The 27096-nt window shown below is 43.2% G+C and overlaps 1 protein-coding gene across 1 annotated transcript in view; it reads right to left on the reverse strand.

Moving 5' to 3' along the window:
* Positions 1-27096, reverse strand: part of PYGM (glycogen phosphorylase, muscle associated) — a 580472-nt gene that overhangs the window by 211128 nt on the left and 342248 nt on the right. Inside the window, exons 8-9 of the mRNA XM_089681655.1 lie at positions 6119-6262; positions 5942-6034 (exon numbers count right to left, since the gene is read on the reverse strand). Of these exons, the coding sequence (XP_089537781.1) occupies positions 5942-6034; positions 6119-6262 (237 nt within the window). The remainder of the gene's footprint in view (positions 1-5941; positions 6035-6118; positions 6263-27096) is intronic.

A 27096-nucleotide genomic window follows, 5' to 3' on the forward strand; every position in this document is an offset into this window, starting at 1 on the left:
TGAAAATAGCAGTTCGCTGGAAGTAACAGTCCTATGTCAAAGTTACCAGGCTTGCCAGTCTATCAGATTTGTCCAGAAAGAAAGAGGGATCCCGTGAAGTCATGGCATCGGAATCATCTACTGGAAATATCTGAAGCAGGTCCCAACTTCAACAAAAGAACCTTCCACTGGAGAAACCCGTCGACCTCGACCTTTTTCATCCCCTCCTCGCTCTACCCAAGCTTAGGGTTTAATTGGCGACACATTCTATTTAACATTAAGGACAGTATCTTATCACCTTCTCCCAGTTCAAGTTTGCCAGTACCCCAGTTATACTTAAGTTCCAATGACTCTAACCCTCCTGAACCTGAGCCAGACCTTCAAGACCCTGCCGAGTTTGAGGACCTAATGGAGCTCTTAGCTGAGAGGGACTTAGGGAATGTGTTGCAGCAAAGCCAATCCCTTTTCTGAGCCTAGGGAATAAAGGGCTATAAAGCCACCTAAAACACTAATTTATGACACTCTGGGTGAGAATTCAGAGAAAGGTTTCATTTTAGTCAAAGGACTCCTGAAGCCCCCATGCTTAGTGCAGTTGATTGCAGCTTGCAGCCTGCAAATCCACTAACTGTCACTACCAATGAGGCAGATGTGGAGATGGTAACCTCTCCTCAGAGCCAGCTAGAGTCTCCTGAATCTTGGTGGGAAATGTTTCTGTTAAACCTGCTTCATAATGAAAACGTATGAAATACTATACCTCCTGAATGATAAAATTGTTTTGTTTTCAAACACTGTTTGATTCTGTCCTGTTCTTTGGGGACCAAAGACTTTAAGTGGGGGGAGTATGTAACACACTGCATTGTTACTGATTGCATATTGTTAAATGGCCACAAGATAGCCGTGCTCTGCAGTTCAGTTAGCACAGGAAATTGTATAGTAATGCTAAGAATGCTAGGGCTTGTATGCTGCAAGCAGGATTTCTTCATTCCATTTTGCTGGAATAGAACTACAGAACCGAAAACATTGAGCAAAGAGGAGTGAGCATATTAAAAAAAAGTAAAGCCGGGGGAGGAGAGGAAAAGACAGATATACATTACGCATCTGGTGAGTGCGTAATTTTACCACATAGTTTTGGAGCAGCAATACTGGATTTTATTGTCATTCTGCACGTAGACCTGCACAGACTGTCACTTTCTGACTGCTTCAATTGGCATATATATACATTTGTGGACATTTATATATATACTCACTATTTTTAGCGCTGCACTTATTTATCTATTTCTAGATGGTGACGCCTGGCAGAGTCTCCAAGATGTCCAGGATCAGCACATCTGGTGTCTGACATCAAAATGCAACGCGTTTCTGAGCATGTGCAGGACGAGATGAGTCCGGGTGCTCTTTCAGCAGGCAGCATTGTTTTGCACCGCCACATTGAAGGACTAGGTGAGAGGGTTCTCACCCCATACCACTCCACCATATGCTACAAGTACAGTTATTGCCAGTTACTTAAAGCAATTCTAAAGGTTAATTTTGTTTGGTAAAATAACAAACATGTCTATAATTACCTAGTGTGTGCAGTGGATTTGCACAGAGGAGCCTGAATCCTCCTCTTCTTGGGTCCTCCGCAGACTCTCCTGGCTCCTCCTGTCTGTCCGGTGCCCCCACAGTAAGCAGCTTGCTATAGGGGCACCCGCTGTTCCATGTGTCCATTCACAGACAGAGCCACGGCTTGGCTCTACCCCCTCTATCTCCTCATTGGCTGACTGGCTGGCCAATGGCTCCCGCTTGCTGTCTCAGCCAATAAGGAGGCAGAGACCCAGGACAGCCGAGGCTGTCATTCACATCACTGGATCGCGATGAAGCTCAGATACGTATTGAGGGGGCTGGGGGAGCTCCTGCACACAGAAGGTTTTTTTACCTTCATGCATAGAATGCATGAAGGTAAAAAACCTTCAGCCTTTACAACCACTTTAAGTGCAAGATTCTTACAACAGAGACTGCCACATAGAGACACAGACTCTGTAGCCCAATCAGTGCTGTGGCCTAGATACACCAGTAGCCCATCGAAGCACTACATACAGTATATCAGCCATAATTATTTCTGCTTGCCTGATTGGCAGGAACTGTAAAGAGTAAAAGCATATTATTTCAGTCCTATTCTATTCAAAGAAGCAACCAGTTCCACAAGCCAAGTCTTGCACTTAAAAGGGACATACTTCTGCTAAATTTTGCTCCCACCCCTTTTCAGTTTGAATAACCATCACACCCTTTTCATGCATTTAACGTAAACTACTAGCTTGCCGCCTTTATTAAAGGGGAGCTCTGCTTGCTGTGTCATCATTTCTAGAGAAGTGTCATTTCTCATAAAAAGACTACACTTTCACTGTGCACCAACAAAAAGAGCTCCATCAAGCCGGCAGCAGAGCTTCTCCTACATAGGTTATATATGGGACTTTTCGCTTACCAAAACCCTTAGAGATTTAAACACTGATTCCGATTACTGGGAGCCCACAAACGAGTTAGCTCAACATTCTTGCTCCTTCCTTGTCTGCTCGTTTGGGGAAAATTCTCTCAGTAGGAGAGCTGTGATTAAAATCAGTCCTGCAGGACAATTGGAACTAATTAATGTGGCACTATGCTGTACTCTTCAAGTGTATATTTCCGCTAATCTGACTTATAATAACTTATAATATATACTGATTTGCTGTTCATCAAATGCTGTGTGATTATTGTATGTTATAGCCAGGGTGATACCTGGCCAAAGTATTAAGGTGGTGTCAGTAGGGTTTTTGCTCCGGCCAGGACTCAGAAGTGAACGTGGATCCCTAAAAACTCAGTGGCTTCTGAGGGGGTAGTGCTACACTTGCACAGCAATTATATATGCTATATTTTTTTTTACTTTGCTATATTTGTTAAAGTACCCTGCAAAGTGCAATTTATCTTGCAACGTGAACAGACTATTTCTATTTATTAAATCAATCCCTAGTTTCCCATTCGTTTCCACCTTCCTAATTGACCGTACACAGCAGTAGCGGTTATTCATTCCAATAGCAGCTTTAAAAGAGAAGTACAGCCACAGCTCTTTTGGTTGTACATCTCCTGTGGATCACAGGAGTGCGGTTCGTTCTGCACTCCTATGACCCATTTTCAGCTGACAGCGGGCTGAAGCCTGACGTCACTCAGCTGACGTCACTCAGCCGGTGCACGCTAAGTAAAGATCCTGACTTTAACCACTTGACCTCCAGAGGATTTACCCCCCTTAATGACCAGGCCTCTTTTTGCTACTCAGCGCTGCACTAATTCAACTGATAATTGCGCAGTCATGCAATGCTGCACCCAAACTAAATTTACATCCTTTTTTTTACACAAATAGAGCTTTCTTTTGGTGGTATTTCATCACCTGTTTGCTTTTTATTTTTCACGCTATAAACAAAAAAAGGCCAACAATTTTGAAGAAAAACAATATTTTTTACTTTCAGCTATAAAAAATATATAGTAAACTCAAAGTTGGTTATAAATTTAGACCAAAATGTATTCTGCTACATGTTGTTGGTAAAAAAAATCCCAATAAGTGTATATTGATTGCTTTGTGTGAAAGTTATAGCGTTTACAAACTATGGTATAGATACTGCAATTTACGCCATTTTTTTGCTATACAGCGCTGCGCTAGTTTAACGGACAAATGTGCGGTCATGCAATACGGTACATAAATGAAATTTACATCCTTTTTTTCCCACAAATTGAGCTTTCTTTTGGTGGTATTTGATCGCCTTTGCGGTTTTTATTTTTTGCGCTATAAAAAAAAAGGCTGACAATTTTGAGAAAAAAAAACAATATTTTGGACTTTTTGCTATAAAACATGTCCAGTAAAAAAAAAATGTAAAAATCAAAAATTTAGTCATAAATTTCTGCCAAAATGCATTCTGCGACATGTCTTTGCTAAAAAAAAAACCCAATACGTGTAAATTAATTGGTTTACGTGAAAGTTATAGCGTTTACAAATGGCGGGAAAGATACTGCGATTTTTAGTTTTTTTTTATACTAATAATGGCAGCGATCAGCGACTTATGGCGGGACTGCGGGACTGCAGTGGACATTCTGACATTGGGGGGTACTGACTTGGGGTCACTGACATCCCCAGTGACACCAATACAGTGATCAGTGCAAAAAAAAACACTGACACTGTACTAATGGCACTGAGGAGGAAAGGGTTAAGTTTATTTTTCAGGGAAAGGGTTAACTGTGTGACAGGAGTGTTTTACTAGGGGGCGGGGGTGTGTACTGCAAGGAACACAACTGATCGGGAGAGAGAAACTCTTCTGTCCCGATCAGCGTGTCCTGGAGCTGTCAGGGAACTGACAGAAAGCACAGCTACTGCAGCTGTGCTCTCTGTCAGCGATTGCCGCCGATCACCAGGACATAGCCTGTAACGACCGGCTGTGACCCGGCGACTGACATCCGTGGCTGTGATCGGCGGGACAGGTAGGGCGGCAAACATGCTTTTGCCCAGCCGTGCCTCCCTGCCGCCGTATTTATAGAGTGGCTGGGCGGCATGTGGTTAAAGCAAGGACACACCCGAGTTTGGAGCGGCACCTGGCTCAGCCTCTCAGTGATTTGCCGAGAGCTTGAGCCAGCTGCTCAGTCCTCCTCCACAGCCCAGTGCTCCGCTGAGCATGGGGAGGACAGAGCAGACAATGGTGACTGACAGTCACCGCTCTCGGCGTTGAGAACTCTGCGATCAGCGGTCATGTGATCACTGAGTTCTCACACTTAGAGTCGGCAGGGGACCGATGCAGCATCGGTCTGATGCTGCTTCCACCTATGTAAGTATGATTTGAAAATTTTTAAATCCCATACTTTTCTTTTAAATACATCCACTGCCGTGTGCTGTTGATCAAAATAGACCTGATGAGCAAATAATCTTGGCTGACAGCTTAAAGGATAAGTTCACCTTTTAAACAAAATAATAAATGTCCATTTTTTTCAGGTAAAAAGTGGGCATTTATTTATTTTTTCAGAAACCTATAAAGCATTGCAGCAGATCTGTGTAGCTGTCTGCCCGTACCTCTGATACAGGCAGGCAGTTACTGAATGACAGGAGGATCAATAAACTACCAGAGTGCTCATCAGTGCCCTTGTAGTTCTTTTGAGAACTACACAACTTCAGCTCCAATGGATGATAGTACTCGTAGGCATGAATAAAACATCCGTGCGGATGGAGCCCCGCACAGCAGAGCTCTTTTTTAATTGTGACAGCAGGTGTGGGGAGAGGATCCCAGGCCCACTGTCATAAGGAGAGGGGAAATCGGTGGGAGAGGAGGCAAAAGCTGAACATGTTACATGTTACACCCTAAATATGGGTGTAACATGTTCAAAAAGGTGAACATATCTGTAAATGGGGTTGAAGATAGAGCCCTGTGTGGGTAGCAGCTAAATTTAATACAGCTTCCGAGCACAGACATGCCCCACTGGCCTACCTCTGTAAACCAGCTCAGACCTGGTCTTAACTACCACCAATTTCCTGGTCTGCAAACTGGTGATAATTCCTTAAGAATCTCTGCCATAGCAATAGTTTCTTGTGGTGATGGTAGTAAGAACTACCTGAATTTGTTGTACATGTTGGTAACGTTACTAAAACTGACACAGATGCATGCCTGCATTAGATTTAAAGGGAACAAGATTAGGGCCCCCTGAGGGCTGAAACATGTAAATTGCTTGTTTTCTAGATTTTTTTTACCTCTGCCTAGATTAAATAAACAGATGTCGCCAATTGCATTCATCTTAAAAGTTTTATAAAGGGAACTACTACCAGAAAGTACTATTAATGCTTTATTGAAATCCCTAGTATGTATAAAAAACTGAAATACAGTTTTCAACTTTATGTGGAAGTTTGAATTGTTTGAATACATAATGGGAATGAGAACAATAAGTAATGACACTGGAAGTTTAAGAAACATTATATTACCTTATCCCAGTCCATTTTTTCAACATCGACAAACAGTCTCATAAGCTCAGGAATGGCCAGAGATGGGTGAGTATCATTGAGCTGTATGGCCACCTAGGAAAGACATCATGCACTAGCATTAAAAAGTAAGAGTTGGTGGAGTATTTGGAAGGATAGAACATAAAAGAAAATAGTTACCTTATCAGGAAATGCTTCAAAAGATGTACGAACTGCATCACGACATCCAAATTTAGAGGACTTAAAGCGTCTAACTATGTCTTGAAGTGTGGCAGCAACAACAAAATACTCCTGTTTCAGACGTAATTCTTTACCTTCAAAGAACTGAAAGAAAACAGTATGTGCACTGAATACATGAGTAAAGCTTATAATAGTAAAATAAAAAAAACACACTTATACATCACATAGCAGGTATAGAAACAAAATCAAGTTATTAATTGTAACAAACAGGCGTACTTGAAAGGATTATAAAATACTAACCCCTGGTTCAAATCTAGGCAGTTTCCAGTGGCTGCGTTTGCTCAGGCACAGCAGCCCATTCATGTGAATGGGCTACTGTACCTCCTGAAAATGCAGGAAAAAGGTCACCACACCTTTTCCAAAAACACGGCTGCATGGAGACTGCATACTGCAGTGCGGTTCCAAGTATGAGAAACTGCGCTGCAGTTTCGAGTGCATGTGGGTGCCATTAGGACTGATGGTACCTCCAAGAATCTACTAAGCAGCAGAGTGTTTTTGTCTGTGGGTACAGGAAGGTGTGCGACTACACCACCTCCCACACCCACTCAGATGTGAACCTATCCTAAGCCCAGGATGGGCGAAAAATGTAGGTAAACATCATCTGTGCACCACAGGAAACAGTCAAGCTTGCTGTGATTGTCAAGTTCGTTGTAACTATTTGTATCCAATGTAATTTTATTGTTATAAATAATTTGGTAAAAATTATTTTTACAAAAAATTAGTTGGTTTATTGTCATGCACCTTCAAAAATCCATAATTCACACACCTTTGTAAAATTTTGTTAGGTTTGTGGTGCAATATGCTCAACCACTCGTCATTGTTTCTATCCTAAATGGATTTTATAATATGAAAGTTAAAAACAAGAGTTTAAAGGGTCAAAATTAAAATATTAATTTCCACATTATTTTTCAGTTTCTTCAAGCCTGTTCCTATTAATCCCCACACATTTACTTTCTTGAATTCTGTGACACATACAGTATTCACTATGCCCTGTGAGCAGGCACTGCTGTGTCACTGTCAGGGACCCTGTCGCCGTGCAACGGCGTCATGTCCCTTCAGATTGCGGCAGTGCAAGTGCGCATGCGCGGGAGCATGCGGGCGTGCATGCGCAGAAGCGCGGAAGTGCGCGCATGCACAGTAGAGTCCACGTCACCGCTAGGCGGCCTATTTAAATCTGCAATACAGTACAATCGATGCCTTCTGGTCTACAATGTTCCTGCACATATTACCTGATCCTGTCAGGCTCCCCAACCAGGTACGTGACAGTTCCAGAAGGCCATGTCGGAGCCTGCAAGAGGGGCCTCTCCTCTGGAAGAAATCTGCCAGCATATTGCAGCACTGACACAAGCCGTCAAGGGCCTGCAAGAGGGGTACAACCGTCTGGAGGACCGTTTCCAGGCCCTATCTTCACCTGCATCTTCTGCTAGCACCACAGCGACACCTTCTCCAACTGTCGCTCCAGGAGCCCTACTGTGATGATGTTGCCCCCTGAGCCTAGGGTACCTATGCCCGAGTGATTTTCTGGCGACCGCCACAAATTCAGGGCTTTCCACAACGCATGTGAACTGTATTTTGTGTTGCAACCCCGCACCTTTTCCTTAGAGGCAACCAAGGTGGGATTTGTGTTCTCACTTCTCCAGCAAATGGTGGGCCCATGCTTGTGGTTCGCCCTGGAGAAGGCAGATGCCAAACTGTCCTCCCTAAGCAGTTTCTTTGAAGTTATGGCACAGCTTTACGACGATCCCCAGTGATCTGCGTCTGCAGAAGCCGCACTACACTCTCTCCAGCAGGGTCGCAGGGCAGCTGAGGACTATGTAACCGAGTTCCGGCATTGGAGCGCTGATACCAGTTGGAACGATGCTGCCCTACGTTATCAGTTTTGCTTAGGTCTTGCCGAACCCGACAGATGAGTTAGCTCGAGTCGGAGTACCTAATACATTGGAGGAACTTATTAATCTGGCTATCCAAATTGACCGCCGACTCAGGGAATGAAGGTTGGAAAGATTCGCAGGCCAAGTCCGCCCTACATGGATGCTGCCCAGGGTACCACCTCCAACAAGCATGGCATCAACCAGCCCTGCCACACCCAATTCTGATGGATCTGAGCCCATGCAAATAGGGTTGCTACAAACCACACTCACTCCAGAGTAACGGCAATGCCGCCGACAGAGCAACCTATGCCTCTGTGGAGAACCAGGCCACTATGTACAGAACTGCCCTGCAAAATCACGCGAGTCTCTGACCACCCTGCCTTCTAAAATACCCGCTGTCAATCCTGCTCATCTCACCATCTCCGTCACATTCCAGCTTTCGGGAAGAACCTTGCCAGTACCCGCTATCCTTGATTCTGGGGCCTGCAGTTGCTTTATCGATGCAACCTTTGCTCAGCAACACCAGATACCCTTAAGAACTAAAACTCAGAGACTGACAGTATACCTGGCCAACGGATCTAACATCAAATCTGGGGCAGTCACACAGGAAACTATCCCACTCCCTGTAATAATATCTCCATCTGGTCACAAGGAACTACTATGCCTGGACGTTATCGCATCACCACTGTTTCCAGTCATCTTGGGGATCCCTTGGTTGCAGGCCCACAACCCCAGTGTAAAACTGGGTATCTGGTGAATTGGATTTTCAGCCGGGCTATTGCCATGAGCACTGCTTTCCCCAAGGTCCTGCCCCATCCGGGCCCCTGTTGTGCATAGAAAGTGATACTGAAGTAGGCCAAATGGTTCCAGCAGCATACCATGACTTTTTAGATGTCTTCAGTAAACGTGGTGCAGACAGCCTTCCACCTCACAGGCCCTACGACTGCCCGATCGAATTTCTACCTGGAGCTGAGATTCCTTTTGGTCAAATCTTTCCGCTATCAGAATGTGAGTTGGAGGCATTAAAGGATTACATTGAGGATAATCTCAAAAAAGGGGTTCATCCGCCCTTCTACCTTGCCAGCAGGGGCAGAAATCTTCGTTGTAGAAAAGAAGGATCACTCCCTCCGTCCATGTGTGGACTACCATGAATTAAACAATATCACGGTGAAGAATAGATATCCTCTGCCACTAGTCCCAGAACTCTTCCAGAGGCTCAGATCTGCAAATGTGTTCACTAAATTGGACTTAAGAGGGGCCTACAATCTTGTAAGGATCAGAGAAGGAAATGAGTGGAAGACAGCCTTCCATACAAGGTTTGGGCACTATGAATATTTAGTTATGCCCTTCGGACTTTGCAATGCTCCCGCAACCTTCCAGCATCTAGTGAACGACATCTTCAGGGATTTCCTAGATATATTCATGGTTGTGAATCTCGATGACATCCTGATCTTTTCTACATCCATCGAGCTTCACCGAGGGCATGTGCAGAAGGTCCTTGGTCACCTCCGACTACACGGACTCTACGCTAAACCAGAGAAATGTGAATTTGAGCGTCAGAGTATCCAGTTCCTAGGACTACTTATATCCACTGAAGACTTCAAAATGGACCCCCATAAAGTTTCTGCCATTCTAGACTGGCCTGCACCATCTGATAAAAAGGGAGTACAGTGCTTCATAGGCTTCGCCAATTTTTACAGGAGGTTCATCAAGGGATTCTCAGCCATCATTACTCCTATCAGTCAATTAACCAAACAGGGAGTCTGATTCAGTTGCACACCGGAACCCCAAAATGCTTTTGATTAATTGAAAGGACTCTTTACCTCAGCGCTTAAGCCACCCGGATCCAGCACTACCTTTTGTGGTAGAAGTAGATGCCTCGGAGAGTGCTGTTGGGGCCGTTCTATCGCAACGGCAAGGTCTGAAACTTCTGTTTCACCCTGTTGCTTTCTTTTGCAGAAAATTATCCCCGGCAGAGAAGAATTGCGATGTAGGGAACTGAGAATTACTGGCCATCAAATCAGCCTTGGAGGAATGGAGGTACCTGTTAGAGAGAGCAGCACATCCCATTCTAATCTACACCGATCACAAGAATCTGGAGTACCTGAAGACGGCAAAACGTCTAAAACCCAGACAAGCCAGGTGGGCACTGTTCTTTTTCCAGATTCAGCTTCCACATCACCTATAGACCAGACTCCAAGAACATTAAATCTGATGCCCTGTCTAGAATGTTTGATGACCCGAAGGATCCTCCTGCCCCTGATACAGTGCTCCCAACAGGTAACTTCTGCCTATTACAACCAGACCTTTTTTCGTAGATCCAGCAGGCATCTTTTGGGGCTCCATCCCCTCCAGGAACAACCCTGTCCTCCAGAGAAGGGTTACTATGGTCAGGAAACAGAATTTTTGCACCAGAAACTACCCGACTGGCAGTTTTAGGGCTATGTCACTACCAACCACTGGCAGGACATTTCAGGGTCCACAAGACCCTAGATTTAGTACAGCCTCTGTTCTGGTGGCCTGAGTGGGAGAAGGATTGCAAGGCCTAAGTAAATTCCTGTCCCACATGTATACAGAACAAGGGTAACAGGAGCAAGACCTGGGGATTATTGAGGCCTCTACCAGTTCCTGACCGTCCTTGGAGGATGATATCGATGGATTTAATTGTAGAGCTGCCACCATCAGAAGGATGTTCAGCTATCTTTGTTATAGTGGATTGGTTTTCCAAGATGGCCCACTTTATTGCCATGAAAGGAGTACCATCTGCAGCAGAAACAGCCCGGGTCTTTATAAAAGAGGTTGTGAGGCTCCATGGTGTTCCAGGGAACATTGTTTCGGATCGAGGGGTGCAATTCACCTCAAAATTTTGGAAAGCTCTTTGTGAGAAGTTGAAAGTGGGACTCTAACTCTCTTCTGCCTATCACCCTCAGACTAACAGCCAGACAGAGAGAACCAACCAGACCTTGGAGCAGTATATTCGATGTTTCACATCTTTCTCTCAAGATGATTGGGTATCACTTTTACCCTTTGTGGAATTTGCCTACAATAATTCAAAACACTCGGCCACAAGACAGTCTCCCTTCTTCTCGAACTATGGATTTCACCCTGCATTCATTTCTATTCTAGTACCTGAATCAGCGATCCCAGCAGTCCAGGATACCTTTGAATTCCTCCAGCAGAATAAGATGCTACAGGAAACAATTTCAAAAGCCCAGCTGGATAATAAGAAGTTGTTCAACAGAAAGAGGAAAGGGGACCTGGTCCTGGAACCTGGAGAAGAGGTATGGTTGTCAACAGCCAATCTAAGGTTAACCTGTCCCTCAAAGAAGTTAGGCCCCAAATTTGTCGGTCCTTTTCCTGTAAAGAGGAGAATTAATGACGTAGCATACGAGCTCATATTACCAGATTCAATAAAGGTCCATCCTGTATTCCATGTGTCATTGCTCAAACCTGCAGTCTCTAACCCCTTCCCAGGTCGGGAATTGGGGCCACCTGAACCAGTTATCGTCGACGGCGAAGAAGAATATGAGGTTGAAACTATTGTTGACTGCAGGAAAAGGAGGAACCAGCTTCAATATCTAATTAAATGGAAAGGTTATGGACCCGAAGACAACTCATGGGAACCGGAGTCCAACATCCACGCTAAAGATTTAATCGTGGCATTTAAGCGCAGGCATCCAGAGAAGATGGCCCAGTTGGGCATCCGGAGGCTGCCCTTAGGGAGGGGGCACTGTCAGGGACCCTGTGGCCGTGCAGCCGTGTGATGGCGACAGGTCCCTTCAGATCGCGACGGTGCGAGTGCGCATGCGTGGGAGCGTGCAGCCAGGCATGCACAGAAGCGCGGATGTTCGCGCATGCGCAGTAGAGTCCACGTCACAGCTAGGCGAGCTACAGTATTTAAACCTGCAATACAGTGCAATCAATGCCTTCTGGTCTACAATGTTCCTGCACATATTACCTGATCCTGTTGCCTGTATTCTGATTTGCCTGACTAAGAAAACTCCGCCTGCACCGACCTCGGCTATCCCTGACCATCCGCTTGCTGCTCCCTTGTACTTGATCTGCCCGCTTAATACTGACCCGGCTTGTCTGACTCTGCTGCATCTACTTACCTGCACCTGTACCTGGCTTACATCCTGATGGCTGCCATACTTACCTGCCACTGCACCCACGGTCCTGCACTTGGCCTGCATCCTGGTCACAATACCTGCCTGCTACTGTATCCATGCTCCAGTGTCCAGTCCCAGTCTGCATCCTGATTGCTGCCATACCTGCCTGCTGCTGCACCTATGTTTCTGTACCTGGCCTGCATCCGGATCTCCTGGGTCTTCAGCTACCTGCCATCAGCTCCAGACCCACCTGGCACTCGTGCCACTCCTGGCTCTGCGCCCTCTGTTCCCACTATCAGGGGCTCCGAAAGGGAGTCGTAAGAGGACGCCTTCTCTCCACGTCAGGCTCCCCAACCAGGTACGTGACAGTACCAGAAGGCCATGTCGGAGCCTGAGAGAGGGGCCTCTCTTCTGGAAGAAATCTGCCAACATATTGTGGCACTGACACAAGCCATCAAGGGCCTGCAAGAGGGGCACAGCCGTCTGGAGAACCGTTTTCAGGCCCTATCTGTGCCCACACCCTCTGCTAGCACCACAGCGATACCCTCTCCAACTGTCGCTCCAGGAGCCATGGCGAGCCCTACTGTGATGATGTTGCCCCCTGAGCTTAGGCTCAGGGGGCAACATCATCACAGTAAGGCTTGCCATGGCTCCTACATCCGAAAGATTTTCTGGTGACCGCCACAAATTCAGGGCCTTCTGCAACGCCTGTGAACTTTATTTTGCGCTTCAACCTCACACCTTTTCCTTAGAGGCAACCAAGGTGGGATATGTGATCTCACTTCTCCTGGGCGAACCGCAAGCATGGGCCCACCATTTGCTGGAGAAGGAAGATGCCAAACTGTCTTCCTTAAACCGTTTCTTTGAGGCTATGGCACAGCTCTATGACAAACCCCAGCGATCTGTGTCTGCGGAAGCTGAACTACACTCTCTTCAGCAGGGTCGCTGGGCAGCTGAGGACTATGCAATCGAGTTCCTGCGCTGGATACCAATTGGAACGACGCTGCCCTAAGATATCAGTTCCGCTTGGGTCTTGCCAAACCCCTGAAAGATGAGTTCGCTCAAGTCAGAGTACCTAATACATTGGAGGAGCTTATTAATCTGGCTATCCAAATTGACCGCCGACTTAGGGAACAAAGGTTGGAAAAATCCGCAGGCGAAGTTCGCCCCACATGGATGCTGCCCAGGGTATCACCTCCAATGAGCATGACATCAACCACTCCTGGCTCTGCGCCCTCTGTTCCCACTATCAGGGGCTCCAAGCGGGAGTCATAAGAGGACGCCTTCTCTCCACATCAGGCTGCCCAACCAGGTACGTGACAGTCACACATTACACAGAGCCTGCCTTCTGAACTACAAAAGTTCTGAGAAGAGCAATTTGAGGAGGCAGAGTCAACACAGAAATTGCTTTAAGTGTGGATTCATACATGTGCGGTGCGAATTGAAGCTCCATTTCACAGCTAATTGACAAAGTAGTTGTTCAACGGTTCAGGCCAGGTGTAGATTGAGTTCAGGCCAGGTTTAGATTGGGTTCAGGCCAGGTTTAGATTGGGTTCAGGCCAAGTTTAGATCAGAATAAGGTCAGGATTTGATCCTGTTCACAACTGATGACATGCACGATTCAGAAATTTTCCAACAGAAGTCAATGAGCCTGGAAACTGGAACGCACTGCTCAGAAAACCTACAGGACTCTCTTTTTCAATTCGCACAGAATCTTCACTCCGGTTCCACCGCTTATATGTGGCACAATAGAAACCGCAAATATGTGGCACAATATAAACCAATGTTATTTCACATGTCATGTGAATTGAATGCAGTTCAAAATGCATCCAATTTGCATATACATATACTGCTCAAAAACATTTTTCAGCAGACTATAGCATCAAGTCAATTAAACTCCTTGGATACTGATCTGGTCAGTTAAGTAGCAGAGGGGGTTGTTAATCAAGTTCAGCTGCTTTGGTGTTAATGAAATTAACAACAGGTGCGCTAGATGGGCAACAATGAGATGACCCCCAAAACAGGAATGGTTTTACAGGCCACTGACATTTTTTCCCTTACTCATCTTTTTTGACTGTTTTTCACTAGTTTTGCATTTGACTAGGGTCAGTGTAACTACTGGTAGCATGAGGCGATACCTGGACCCTACAGAGGTTGCACATGCAGACCAACTCCTCCAGGATGGCACATCAATTTGTGCCATTGCCAGAAGATTTGCTATATCTCCCAGCAGTCAGAAGAGCATGGAGGAGGTTCCAGGAGACAGGCAGTACTCTAGGAGAGCCGGACAGGGCCGTAGGAGGTCCTTAACACATCACAGTACCAGTATTTGCTCCTTTGTGCAAGGTGGAACAGGATGAGTCCTACAAAATGACCTCCAGCAGACCACTGGTGTGAATGTCCCTGACCAAACAACCAGAAACAGACTTCATGAGGGAGGCCTGAGGGCCCAACATCCTCTAGTGGGCCCTGTGCTCACTGCCCAGCACCATAGAGCTTGACTGGCATTTCCCTTTGAACACCAGAATTGGAAGGTCCTCCACTGGCACCCTGTGCTTTTCACAGATGAGAGCAGGTTCACCTTGAGCACATGTGACGTGAAAGGGTCTGGAGAAGCTGTGGAGAACATTATGCTGCCTGTGAAACAGCATGACTGTTTTGGTGGTGGGTCAGTGATAGTCTGGCGAGGCATATCCATGGAGGGATGCACAGACGTCAGTCAGTGATGGTTTGGGAAGGTGGGTCAGTGATGGTCTGATGTGTGCTCCTTTAATTTTTTTGAGCAGTGTATGTGAACCGGCTCTCAGGCAGCAAGTTACCATAGGATATGCAGTCCTTGGAAATTGAAAGTTAACAGCAAAAGAAAAGCTACAAAGCATGTAAGATATCTAGGACGTTGTGGAAAGAGATGGCCAACAACGTGAAAGGAGATTTTCTGAATTAGCTTATATTGGATTGTCAAAAATTACTGTAGTTTGTATTGCTATTACTGATACTGATGTTATGCAATTAAAGTGTGTGCTGTGACTATAGGTTTCCTGCAAAACAGGAGTAAATGAACTGTATTTTTTCTCTAGGTAATCTACATATATTTTAACTGAGAAACGAGCGAAACACTGTTTCATATGCTAAAGATGATTTGCATGCAACGTGGGAGGACTACTCAAACTAGTGGAAGGACACATTCGAAAATAATGGGGCAGATAGTACAGATACTGTAAGGTTCATTTTTTTCTATCACAAACATGTTATACGTACCTGCTCTGTTCTCTGCGGTTTTTCACAGAGCAGCACTGAACCTCCTCTTCTGGGGTCCCCCACTGGTGCTCTTGGCTTCTTCTCTTCTCACTTTTAAGGGCTGGATTCCAAGCCGGGCTGTATGCATCTACAGACACAGATTCTGAGGCTAGACCTAGCTCCCCACTCCCTCCTCCTTGTTGCAGATTTTTCTCCTTAATGTTTCTTTATATTTATTTCTCTTAGAAACCTTTGTATATATGTATCAAATTTGTCAAGCTTTTTATCAGGTGCAGATTTTAAGACCTAATATAATATCTTTAACATCCCTAGCAGTATGATTATGTCCATATTTCTGTGCTGAAAGCGGTACTTTTTTTGTATGGAAATATGTTTTTTTTTTGTATTGTAGGCCTGTAATTTTTAGGACTAACTCACTGAAATCTGTCCGAACAAGAGTCTAGTAAACATCCCGGGTAGGATAAAACTTGAAACACGAAATCATAAATTATAATATAATAAATAATCATAAAAAATAATAATATAATAATAAATTTAATTCAATAATATAATCAAACCAAAAACACTGACATTTGAAATATAGCGCCTAGTTCGCACATTGCTGAGCTCAGTCGCAGAATAGTTTTCAGTGTCTGATGACGAATTTCCCCACAAATCATTATCACTCAATTCTGCAAGTGGTTCTGATTTACTATCGCTGTATTCTAGCTGGTCTAAAAACGCTTTTGACCTAAAGGGACACTTTTTGGACGCTATGGACTTTTCGAAGTTTCCAGGCAGAAAGAACAGTAAAAATGCAGGCAGGGCACAGGACAAAGCGGTAGGGACAAAATGTATGTGAAATGCTTTGAAACAGTAATGTTTTACTATGTTATTTTAGTGTATTTTGTGAATGTCAGTTTTTAAAATGTTCAAATTTCTCGCTGGTTCAGGCCCCCATACGTCCCAATGCTCGCAGGGACCGAAACCCGGAAGACAGATGCCGGCATCGGCCGGAGGAGATGGCCGGGGATGCTGCAGGGGACACATCGCGGGAGCGCAGGACAAGGTAAGTGCTGCAGGAAATCCCTGAGCAACGCTGTATGGCATTCCGAAGTGTAGCTTTACCCCGAGCTACACTCGGGAATACTGCCAGGGAGGTTAATTCTTCATCACTAAACACCTCATTACTTAAATTAAAAACCTTATCCCCTAAAATATTCTTCTTCTTCCTACCTCCTGTACTTCATCTTCTAATGTTTTTTCTTTCTGTTGCTGTATCTCCATGTTTTTACAACTCCATGGTCTCTCCTGTTTTTCCAGTCTTCCCTTCTTTGGAGCTGTCAGTAGTCCTTTCTCCCTTCTTCCAAGGTCTGGCTTTTGTATCTGCCCCCCTGGTGATCTTTTCTGGAATTCCCTGCCAAAAAACCTGCTAGGTTTTGTTACCCTCCCCTTTGATTTCCTACTGGAAAAAGAAGGGTTTTGATACTCTCCCCTCAGATTTCTAACTGGGATGTTTTCATGTGTTTAAATCTATTTGAGGTGGGTATTCTCATGTTGGGGGTCCCTTCTGGTCTTACAGGGTCCCTTTAATACCCCCCTGTAGTTTTGTGAGCCTCCAAATTTATTTCTCCACACACACATCCCTTCTTTGGGGCCTTTTCTTCCATTATTAACTAGTTTCTATTCTTACTGCTGTACAATTTTTCTTCTTTCTGTACAATTCTTATGGATAATTTCTTTGATTCCATTGCTTTCTCTAAATTTTTCTCTTGTCATTTATAAACCTTTTTACTCCTGTATCCCTGATGTATGATACTTTTTAATTTTCTTATTTTTTGTGCCCATATATGTTTTTTAACCACTTGAGCTCCTGAGGATTTACCCCCCTTAATGACCAGGCCTCTTTTTGCTACTCGGTGCTGCATTAATTCAACTGATAATTGCGCGGTCATGCAATGCTGCACCTAGACGAAATTTACGTCCTTTTTTTCACACAAATAGAGCTTTCTTTCGGTGGTATTTGATCACCTGTGTGCTTTTTATTTTTCACGCTATAAACAAAGAAAGACCAAATATTTTGAAGAAAAACGATATTTTTTACTTTCAGCTATAAAAAATATATAGTAAACTCAAAGTTAGTTATAAATTTAGGCCAAAATGTATTCTGCTACATGTTTTTAGCAAAAAAAATCCCAATAAGTGTATATTGATTGCTTTGTGTGAAAGTTATAGCGTCTACAAACTATGGTATAGATACTGCAATTTATGACATTTTTTTGCTATACAGCGCTGCGCTAGTTTAACGGACAATGGCGCGGTCATGCAATACGGTACATAAATGAAATTTATGTCCTTTTTTAACACAAAGAGAGCATTCGTTTGGTGGTATTTGATCACCTGTGCACTTTTTATTTTTGGCGCTATAACCAGAAAAAGTTTTGAAGAAAAAAACTTTTTTTTGAAAAAAAACAATATTTTCTCATTTTGGTCATAAAAAACATCTAAAAAAACTAAAATTTTGTCATAAATTTAGGCCAAAATGTATTCTGCTACATGTTTTTGGCTAAAAAAAATTCCAATAAGTGTATATTGATTGCTTTTTGTGAAAGTTATAGCGTCTACAAACTATGGTATAGATAATGGAATTTACATAGCTTTTATTTTCTGACTGCCCATCACATTTCTTGAGGTGCTAAAATACCAGAATAGTACAAACACCCTCAAATGACCCCTTTTTGGAAATTAGACACCCTAAGATATCTGCTGAGAGGCATATTGAGTCCATGGAAGATTTATTTTTTTTCCACAAGTTTCTGGAAAATGACAAAAACTTTTTTTTTTTTTACACAAAGTTGTCATTTAAATTATTTATTTCTCGCACAAGCCATGGGTATATGTGGAATTACACCCCAAAATACATTCTGCTACTTCTACTGAGTATGGGGATACCACATGTGTGAGACTTTTTGGGAGCCTAGCCACATACAGGAGCCTGAAATCCAATGACCACTTTGAAAGCCTGAAGGTGCGTAACTTCCTCATTACACTTCCTCACTACCTATCACAGTTTCGAAGGCCCTGACATGCCAGGATAGCCCCAAACCCCTCCAAATGACCCCTTTCTGGAAAGTAGACACCCCAATTAATTTAAAAAGAGGCATGGTGAGTATTTTGCAGATCTCATTTTTTTCTCACAAGGTCTTGAAATAGAAAAAAAAATAGAAAAATAGGTTTTTGTTTTTTTTCTTCATTTTCCAAAAACTTGTGGCAACAAATGAGATCTGCAAAATACTTACCGTGCTTTTTATCAAATTCCTTGGGGCGTCTACTTTCCAAAAAGGGGTAATTTGGGGGGGGTTAGGTGCTGTCCTGGCATTTCATGGCCTCCGAAACTGTGAAAGGTAGTCTGGAAGTGTAATAAGGAAATAAAGTCCTTTAAAAGCCTGAAGGTGCTTATTGGATTTTGGGGTCCTGTACTTGGCTAGACTGCCAAAAGGTCTCTCACATGTGGTACCCCCATACTCGGGAGAAGTAGCAAAATGTATTTTGGGGAGTAATTCCACATATAACCATGGCATGTGTGAGCAGTAAATCATTTAAGTGACAATTTTGTGTAAAAAAAAAATATATATTTATTTTTGTCATTTTCCAAAAACTTGTGGTAAAAAAATAAATTCTTATATTGATTCAACATTCCTCTCAGCAAATAGTTTGGGGTGACTACTTTCCAAAAAGGGGTCATTTTGGGGGGTGGGGGCGTTTTATGCCCAGCATTAGAAGTTTATGCCACACATCACTCACTCTTCTAACCACCTGAAGACTAAGACTTTTTGTTCACATGAAAAAAATCTGTATTTTTTGCTAGAAAATTAATTTAAACCCCCAAACATTATATATTTTATTAAAGCAGACACCCTAGTGAATAAAATGGTGGGTACTACAATTTTTTATGGCACATAGTACTCGCGCAGCGATTTTTCAAATGCAATTTTTAAAAAAAAAATACACTTTTTTTACTTTTAATGCACAAAAACACAATATATTGGCCAATTGTTTGGTAAAATATAAAAGATAATGTTATGCCGAGTAAATAGATACCAAACATGACATGCTTTAAAACTGCGCATGCCCCGTTCAATGGTGACAAACTGCAAACAGTTTTAATATCCATAGGCAGCGCTTTAAAAGCCTTTAAAAGCCACCATTTTAGATTTACAGAGGAGGTCTAGTGTTAGAATTACTGCCCTTGATCTGACGTTCACGGCAATACCTCACATGCATGGTGCAACCGCTGTTTACATACCGACACAGGGTCAAGGCTTGTGCACACAGGTGTGCGCGCATGGGAGGGGCAATTTTTTTTTTTTAGTTATTTTGATTTTTTTTTTAATTATTTTTACATTGTAACTTTCAGTTTTTGTTTTTTTTTTAGCACTTTTAATGCTATAACAGGGAATGCAAATAACCCCTATAACTTCAATGGGCATTGTCATATATTCTTTTTTCAGAAATCTGGGGTCTATCAGACTCTAGATATCTCCTCTGCCCTTACATTATCTAATCAAACCAAAATCGGTGTGATCAGATGCTTTCCCAATTTACAAATGGCGCTGTTTATATCCTGCGAAACTGAAGTGATGAAATGCTTGTAGCTTCCGAATTCTTAGACTATAGAGATGATTGGCACCATTCTGGTCTCCAATCAGCTCTATGGTCAGCTGTCAGAAACACCGGCTGCATTCTCAGGTTCCCCTGATGGCATGGGACTGCCCGAGAAGGCCGTGGAAGGCAGCGGGGGAGGGGGGACATCATCTCCCACTGCTTGTAAAAGCAATCTTGCAGCTAATTAGCCACTAGGATTGCTTTTACATGAAAGCCGACCACCGGCTGAAAAAAACGATACCAGGATGATGCCTGCAGCTGTAGGCATCATCCTGGTATAACCATTCAAATCCAGTGATGTACCAGTACATCGCTGGTCATTGTTGGTTATATATGCTATGTTCATTTTTTTTTTTTGTATCTAGCCAGTGGACTGAATGAAAAAATGAGAAGAAATCTCTGCCAGAAAAAGTATGTGGTATGCCCACCATTAGAATATACCACCCTGCATCCACCTACTTCTAATGGTGGGCACACTTTGCCACAAGTGCCAGTTCCAAGATTGTACAAATGTCTAAATAGTGGCACGCTTGAATAAAAATTGTCCACGTATAAGTGGTACCCCATATGGAGAAATGATGACACCAAGTCCCAAACTATCTTGCCACTGCTCCCCATGTAGTCTGGGCATCCGGGCGGGCTCCATGTGACTATCTTTTCCCTCGTAAATCCGAAACTTATAAGTATAGCCTGTTGTCCTCTCACAGGTCTTCTACATCTTGACCCCATATCTGGCACGCTTGCTGGGGAGAAATTGTTTGAATGCAAGGTGGCCAGAAAAATTAATAGGGGACTCATCAACGCAGATGTTTTGCTGGGGAGTATAGACATCTGCAAATTTTTGGTTAAGGTGATTTAGAAGGGGCTGAATTTTGTGGAGCCGGTCAAATTCAGGGTTACCCTGAGGATGACAGAGTGTATTGTCGCTGAAATGCATAAAACACATTATACTCTCATAGCTATGCCTGGCCATGGCAGCAGAGAACACGGCATATGATGAATCAGGTGTGTGGACCAATACAACCGCAATTCATTTCTTTTAGTAATGCCCATGTTGAGGGTTAGGCCCCAAAAAAATGTAAATTCAAAAACCGTAATGAGTTTCCATGCGAATGGTCTGGCAAGGTTTGAATTTGGGTTGGCGGCGATAAATTGTTGTGCATATAAACTGCTTTGATCCACAATCAACGCATACAGATATTACGTGAAAAACAGCTCCAAAAATCAAGGAGGTATGTGAAAGACCAGGATGTACTAGACCGCTGGTACTCGACTGTTCACCAAAAGGTAGAGCGGCACTAGTAATGGCACTCTGCTGCATATGAGAGTCATCAAAATTTACCGGCAAGTGCTAACAGAGATCAGGCCTGATTCTGCGAACACTACGGTTTTGTGTGCAATGTATCAAGTGACAGTGACCTACTGACACTGCACTTGCTGGGGGAGAAGGGGGGGTAAGCGTAGGGGCTAAACCCAGGTGTTGGCAGGTGCAGGGGCTGATCCCGCTAACGCTGCGTTTTTGAGGATGCTATACTAATGTGAACGCTGGTATAGTGCTGATCTGATCAAAGATATTGACCCCTTCAGACACTATACTAGCAATCGAGGATTATTGTACATGAGCGTGCTCCTGGCAATCAAGGGGTTAAATGTGATGACTGGTGTACTGACGGGCAATCTGACGCTATCTAGGAGGGGTGTGAATACCACGGGAGCGCGAATCACATATATATATATATATATATATATATATATATATATATATATATATATATATATATATGTGTGATTTTGCGTACCCATGCCGCCCTGTAGCAGTATTTGTGCTGTAGGATGGTCAGAAGCGGTTACAGAAGAGGTTTGTGTTATGGCGCTGCGTTACTTTAACTGACAATTGTGCAGTCATGCAACACTGCACCCAAATTAAATTTGCATCCTTTTTTTCACATAAATTGAGCTTTCTTTCGGTGGTATTTGATCACCTGTGCGGTCTAAATTTTTTGCGCTATAAAAAAAATGCTGACAATTTTGAGAAAAAAAAAACAATATTTTGGACTTTTTGCTATAAAACATGTCCAGGAAAAAAAATTAAAAAATCAAATTTTGTCACAAATTTCATACAAAATGCATTCTGCGACTGTCTTTGCAAAAAAAAATCCCAATACGTGTAAATTAATTGGTTTACATGAAAGTTATAGCGTTTCCAAATGGCGGGAAAGATACTGGGATTTTAAATTTTTATTAATACTAATAATGGCGGCGATCAGCGACATATGGCGGCGATCAGCGACTTATGGCAGGACTGCGGCAGACATTTTGACACTGGGGGGGAACTGACTTGGGGTCACTGACATCCCCAGTGACACCAATACAGTGATCAGTGAAAAAAAAAACCACTGACACTGTACCAATGGCACTGGGGAGGAAGGGGTTAACATTTTTAGAGTTTACTGTGTAAGGGGAGTGTTTTACTAGGGGGCGGGGTGTGTGCTGGACGGGGACAGGCTGATCGAGGGAGAGAAACTCTTCTCTCCCTCTGCAGCTTGTCACGAGCTGTCAGAGAACTGACACAGAACAGGGCTGTGTGTAAACAATGCAGCCCTGCTCTGTGTCAGCGATCACCGTGAATCGCAGGGAAACGGCTGGTAATTACCGGCCGTGACCCGGTGGCTGACACCTGCGGGACAGGTAGGGCGGGCGCGCGCCTCGTGGGCGCCCCCTACCTGTTTTGCAAAACTACGTTTTAAAACGTGGTTTTGCCTGCCCGTGCCGCCCTGTAACCGTTTTAATGCGGCGGCTGGGCGGCAAGTGGTTAATGAACTCTTGTAGTTCTCATGATTTTTCTCTATATTTGTGTCCACAAATGGTTGGAGATTTTCCCTAAGCACTTGTATTTTTACATTCTGTAGTTTCTTATTCCTCCTTTGTACAATTAGCATTATTAATTTCTTCTCAAAGTGGTTGAAACACTCAAACCATTCATCTAATAACTTGTCAGTTAATCTATGGATTTGGATAGATATCTCACCTAAGCCTCCTTGGTGTGATACCCTCTGCCACATACTATTCCAAGGTGGCTATGTTCCAACAGACCCTTATTTGCTTATCCATAGTGTGCGACCTGGTCCCAGCTTGCTGCAAGTCCATCCCCACCATCAGGGGCTCTGGTGAAGAAGCAGGCTGGGGCTTATACTACGCGCCCTGGGGAACCCCAAGTTAAGTATCAGCAAGAGCTCACTACCACAGGTGCTGACAGATATTGACAACAATTGTTTTATAGATAATAGTTAATTATTGATTTTTTTTTCTTTTCTGTTCATTACTTATGTTTCAATGTATTTGTCATCAATATATATTTTTGTTGAGTTTGTTTATTTTAACTAGCCTACTTTTTATTTGAATATATTTTTGTCCTGATATATTTTTATTATAATATTTTATTAGCATATGTGCTATACCATAATTTTTAATTCTATATTTTTCCTTTTTTAACGTGACGTTATGATCTATTTTTCTCAATTTATTTGTTATTATTGAGTGGTACTTATCCAATATCTGGCTGCTTAGTCCGGAACTTTTAATTGTTACAGAGTTATTAATATATAATACATATTTGTTTAAAGCAGTATGCACTCGTGGACGTGGTCACATCCTGGAGTCCATCTATGTAAGACTAAGGGAAAAGGGCATAGATATTGTTTGATCTTCAACAAATGCCGTGTGTTGGTCACGCTGCGCGCGCAGGCTGTTTAAGGTCGATGAGCATGAAGTCAGCCATAGGCATGTCCCTATGAAGATGTGTGTGTGCACAAAATGCGTCGGGTGGAGCCTTACATGCTGAGGTAATGCCCCCGAGTCCATGTTTGGATCGGCGGCCATCTTAGTAAGGTCCGGCTGTTTTTACATTTACACATTCCCCATGGATTTTTGTTTTGTTACTATTTAATAAATACTACACTATATATACACACACATTATCCGGGCTCCATGTAGTGAGCTATCTCCCCAGCAGGGTCTGCTTTCCTATCCTGGCCTATGGATTGTATTTCCAAATAAGGAAGCACCTAGAGGGGTCCTGTTTTTTCTTTGCAACAGTATATGACCATGCTTCATTTGCTCTAGTTTCTGGTGAGTGCATTGTAGTGGTGGATTACACTGAAGATTTGCACTTTTTGGGAATAGCACAGCCAAGTTTGAAGCAAATTTGTTTATTTTGTATTATTGTTTATGGACTGATTTTTATTTAGAATTATTTGTAATTATTCTATATTTATTTTTATCACTTTGTGAATTATGCATATTTAGATACTTATTTTACACATAGCACTGTTATCATATTAAATCTAAAGTGAAACCAAATATTCAGTGTTAAAAGTGACAAAAAAAATCCACAAATGTACAAGTGTCCAAAATACCTTTTTATATATCCGTAAAGTGATCATAAATAAGTGAACGTTTATATGCATAAAGTGTCCATAAATAAGTGAAAATATGTAACAGAGCAAATAGCTGAGTACAGATTGGATTTTCCAGAGCAGTGTGGTTTATACAATTTGGAGGATTTCTACTTTGAACCTGGCACTAGCACAGATGATGTCATACAAACTAAATCTGTGATTCCCTTAAAATTGAAACCTGATTTTCCCCAGTTAACTCTAGAGGCAAGAAGATATATCCAGAGCAAAAGCTAGCTGAGCAGGACCTCACACGGCTGGCTAAGCAAATCTCTCAACAAGGGCTACATTTAGAAAAAGACAATTAAAAGTGAGGATAGTTCTATTGTCATCAAGAGTTTAGATAAAGGGGTCTCATTGTACAGACACTTAAGCTGGGTACACAAGGGCCAAAAAGAGGCCAAAAATGGTCAGTTCGGCAGGAACAAGCCGACTTTCATCCCATGAGTACAGCCACCTGATCTACACAGCCAGCTCCTGTCAAGTGAGCATACTGGAAAACCATAATCCAACCAGCATCCAATCAAGGATGCCAGCCAGTAGCTGCCAGTACTGATCAGTGTGTTCTGGTGGGCAGCCCTTCTGTCAGAACACAATAGCACAGAAGGGGAGTTCACCCCACTAACATCACTTGTGTTATTATGGCAATCTTTCTTTGTTTTAGTTCAGCCACTTAGCTTGAGAAAAAAAAAAAATAAAACTTCTTGCGTCTACCCCACGTAACAAGATGCATTACTATCAGATGAGACTGCTTACATCAGATTAAGAATGGATCCTACTTCTAAATATCAAGTGATCCTCTCTTCCCTGGTTTCAAAAGCGTGTTAGTCAAGCCATAGATGATGCAATTTTCTTTCCTGCAACCATGGGTTGATGTAGGAAGCCCTCCCACAGAGCTATTGTAAGGCCTTCCCTGCTGGCAGAACACAATGATCACTGCTGACAACTATAGTCGCCAGCAGAAATCACATAAAAATTCATCAGACTAGTGGGCTGAATTCGATCGATGGATTGACTTCTGTACAAAAAGCCTGCCCATAGATGGATCGACTCTCGACCAGTCTCTGCTGAACTGGCCAGTTTAGGTGTAGGTATTTTTACTTGGTAAGAAGGGGAGATTTATTCCTTAAGCACCCATTGTGCCCATTTTCCATCACTTCCCTAAAACCCACAAGGGGTTAAATTCCCTGATGGTCTGGCCAATCATTGGGAGCATTAGTTCTTTTAATGAGCGGCTTGGCCAGTGGGTGGATTATCAATTACAGCTCTTGGTTATCTTTTATTTCCCGTTCTCTCTGAGAAACAAAACAGCTACCTAATACCTAAAGAGTATTATATATGGGTTACTTGCAATGTGGCAAGTTGTACTGCTCTGTTCAACATGAATTAGGACTTCAAGTGGTGTCCTTTTATAAATATAATTATACTTATTATAGTAGTGCATTTAAGGAGTTTATTTTGAAGTACTTGAATTACCTGCTGACAAACAATTTCTATTCATTCAATGGTTGTTTCTATCTCCTGATTTGTGGAACAGTCATTAGGGCTCGATTTTCACCCTCTCTTGACAATCTTGGTAGGGTAGGGTCCGCACCTTTGGAGGTGAAAACCCTGTTCTGTTACCTATAAGATTTTTTCAACACTAAAATTTGATTTGATCTTCACCTGTTCTAGTCACATGAGTGCATCAAACTATTTTTTTCATATCTTAATAATTTGCTTCATTTGCATTTTACTGGACAGATGGAGATCAATATAATTATATTTCTTGATGTGACACTTTCTGGCTCAGGTAGGCAGGTTAGTACTGGCTTTGTCTGGTAATACAGTACTCTTTTAAAGGCTGACTCTGGACATCCTAGGAACACTATTAGGAAGATACCTAATAGTATCTTCCTAATAGTAATAGGGGGGTGGGGCTTGTTCTCTGCATGGTGCCAAGTAGACTTGTGTGATCTGAGCTCCGTCTGAGGATCAGCCTAAGTAAAACCCTATAATGCTGACCAGCTCATCAGCCTCACACCCTTCTACGGGCAAATGTTCTGGCAGACACCTGGGCTCCAAACTGCTGTCCTCTGCCACTATTAAGAAGTTCCTGGTGGCAGATAGAGCAGGGTCCTGGGAGCTGCGCATACAGGCCTGCTAGCCTCGAGCTAGCCGCCCGGCTGCTCCTCATGTTGCCTCCATGCGGCACAGCTTTCCAGATTCCTCCTTTGGTTTTGATTGCCCTGATGTCCGTAATTCTCCTCACCGATATGAGACCTGAATCATGAGCTGGCAGGTATGTTCCAGAGCCTAGAGAAATCTATCAGAAAGGAACTTTCCGTAGTCTATTCCAACTTATCCCATGTGCTGATCTGGGTAGAGGATACTGAAAAATGACAGGGTGCACAGGAGGAAGCCATTAAAGAGCTGCAGGAGTGAGTGGCTCAGCTGGCTACAGCTCAAAGAGCGGCTGTCTATAAGCTAGAGGATTTGGAGAACAGGAACCGTAGAAATAACCTTCACTTACGTGGTATCCCTGAGGGCTCAAAGGATGAAGATCTCCCAGATACGGTGAGGGGAATATTGAACGATATCTT

This window comes from Staurois parvus, unplaced genomic scaffold (genome assembly GCF_062004578.1).
Source record: "Staurois parvus isolate SC_StPar_1 unplaced genomic scaffold, SC_StPar_1.0 ptg000275l, whole genome shotgun sequence".
Taxonomy (NCBI): domain Eukaryota; kingdom Metazoa; phylum Chordata; class Amphibia; order Anura; family Ranidae; genus Staurois; species Staurois parvus.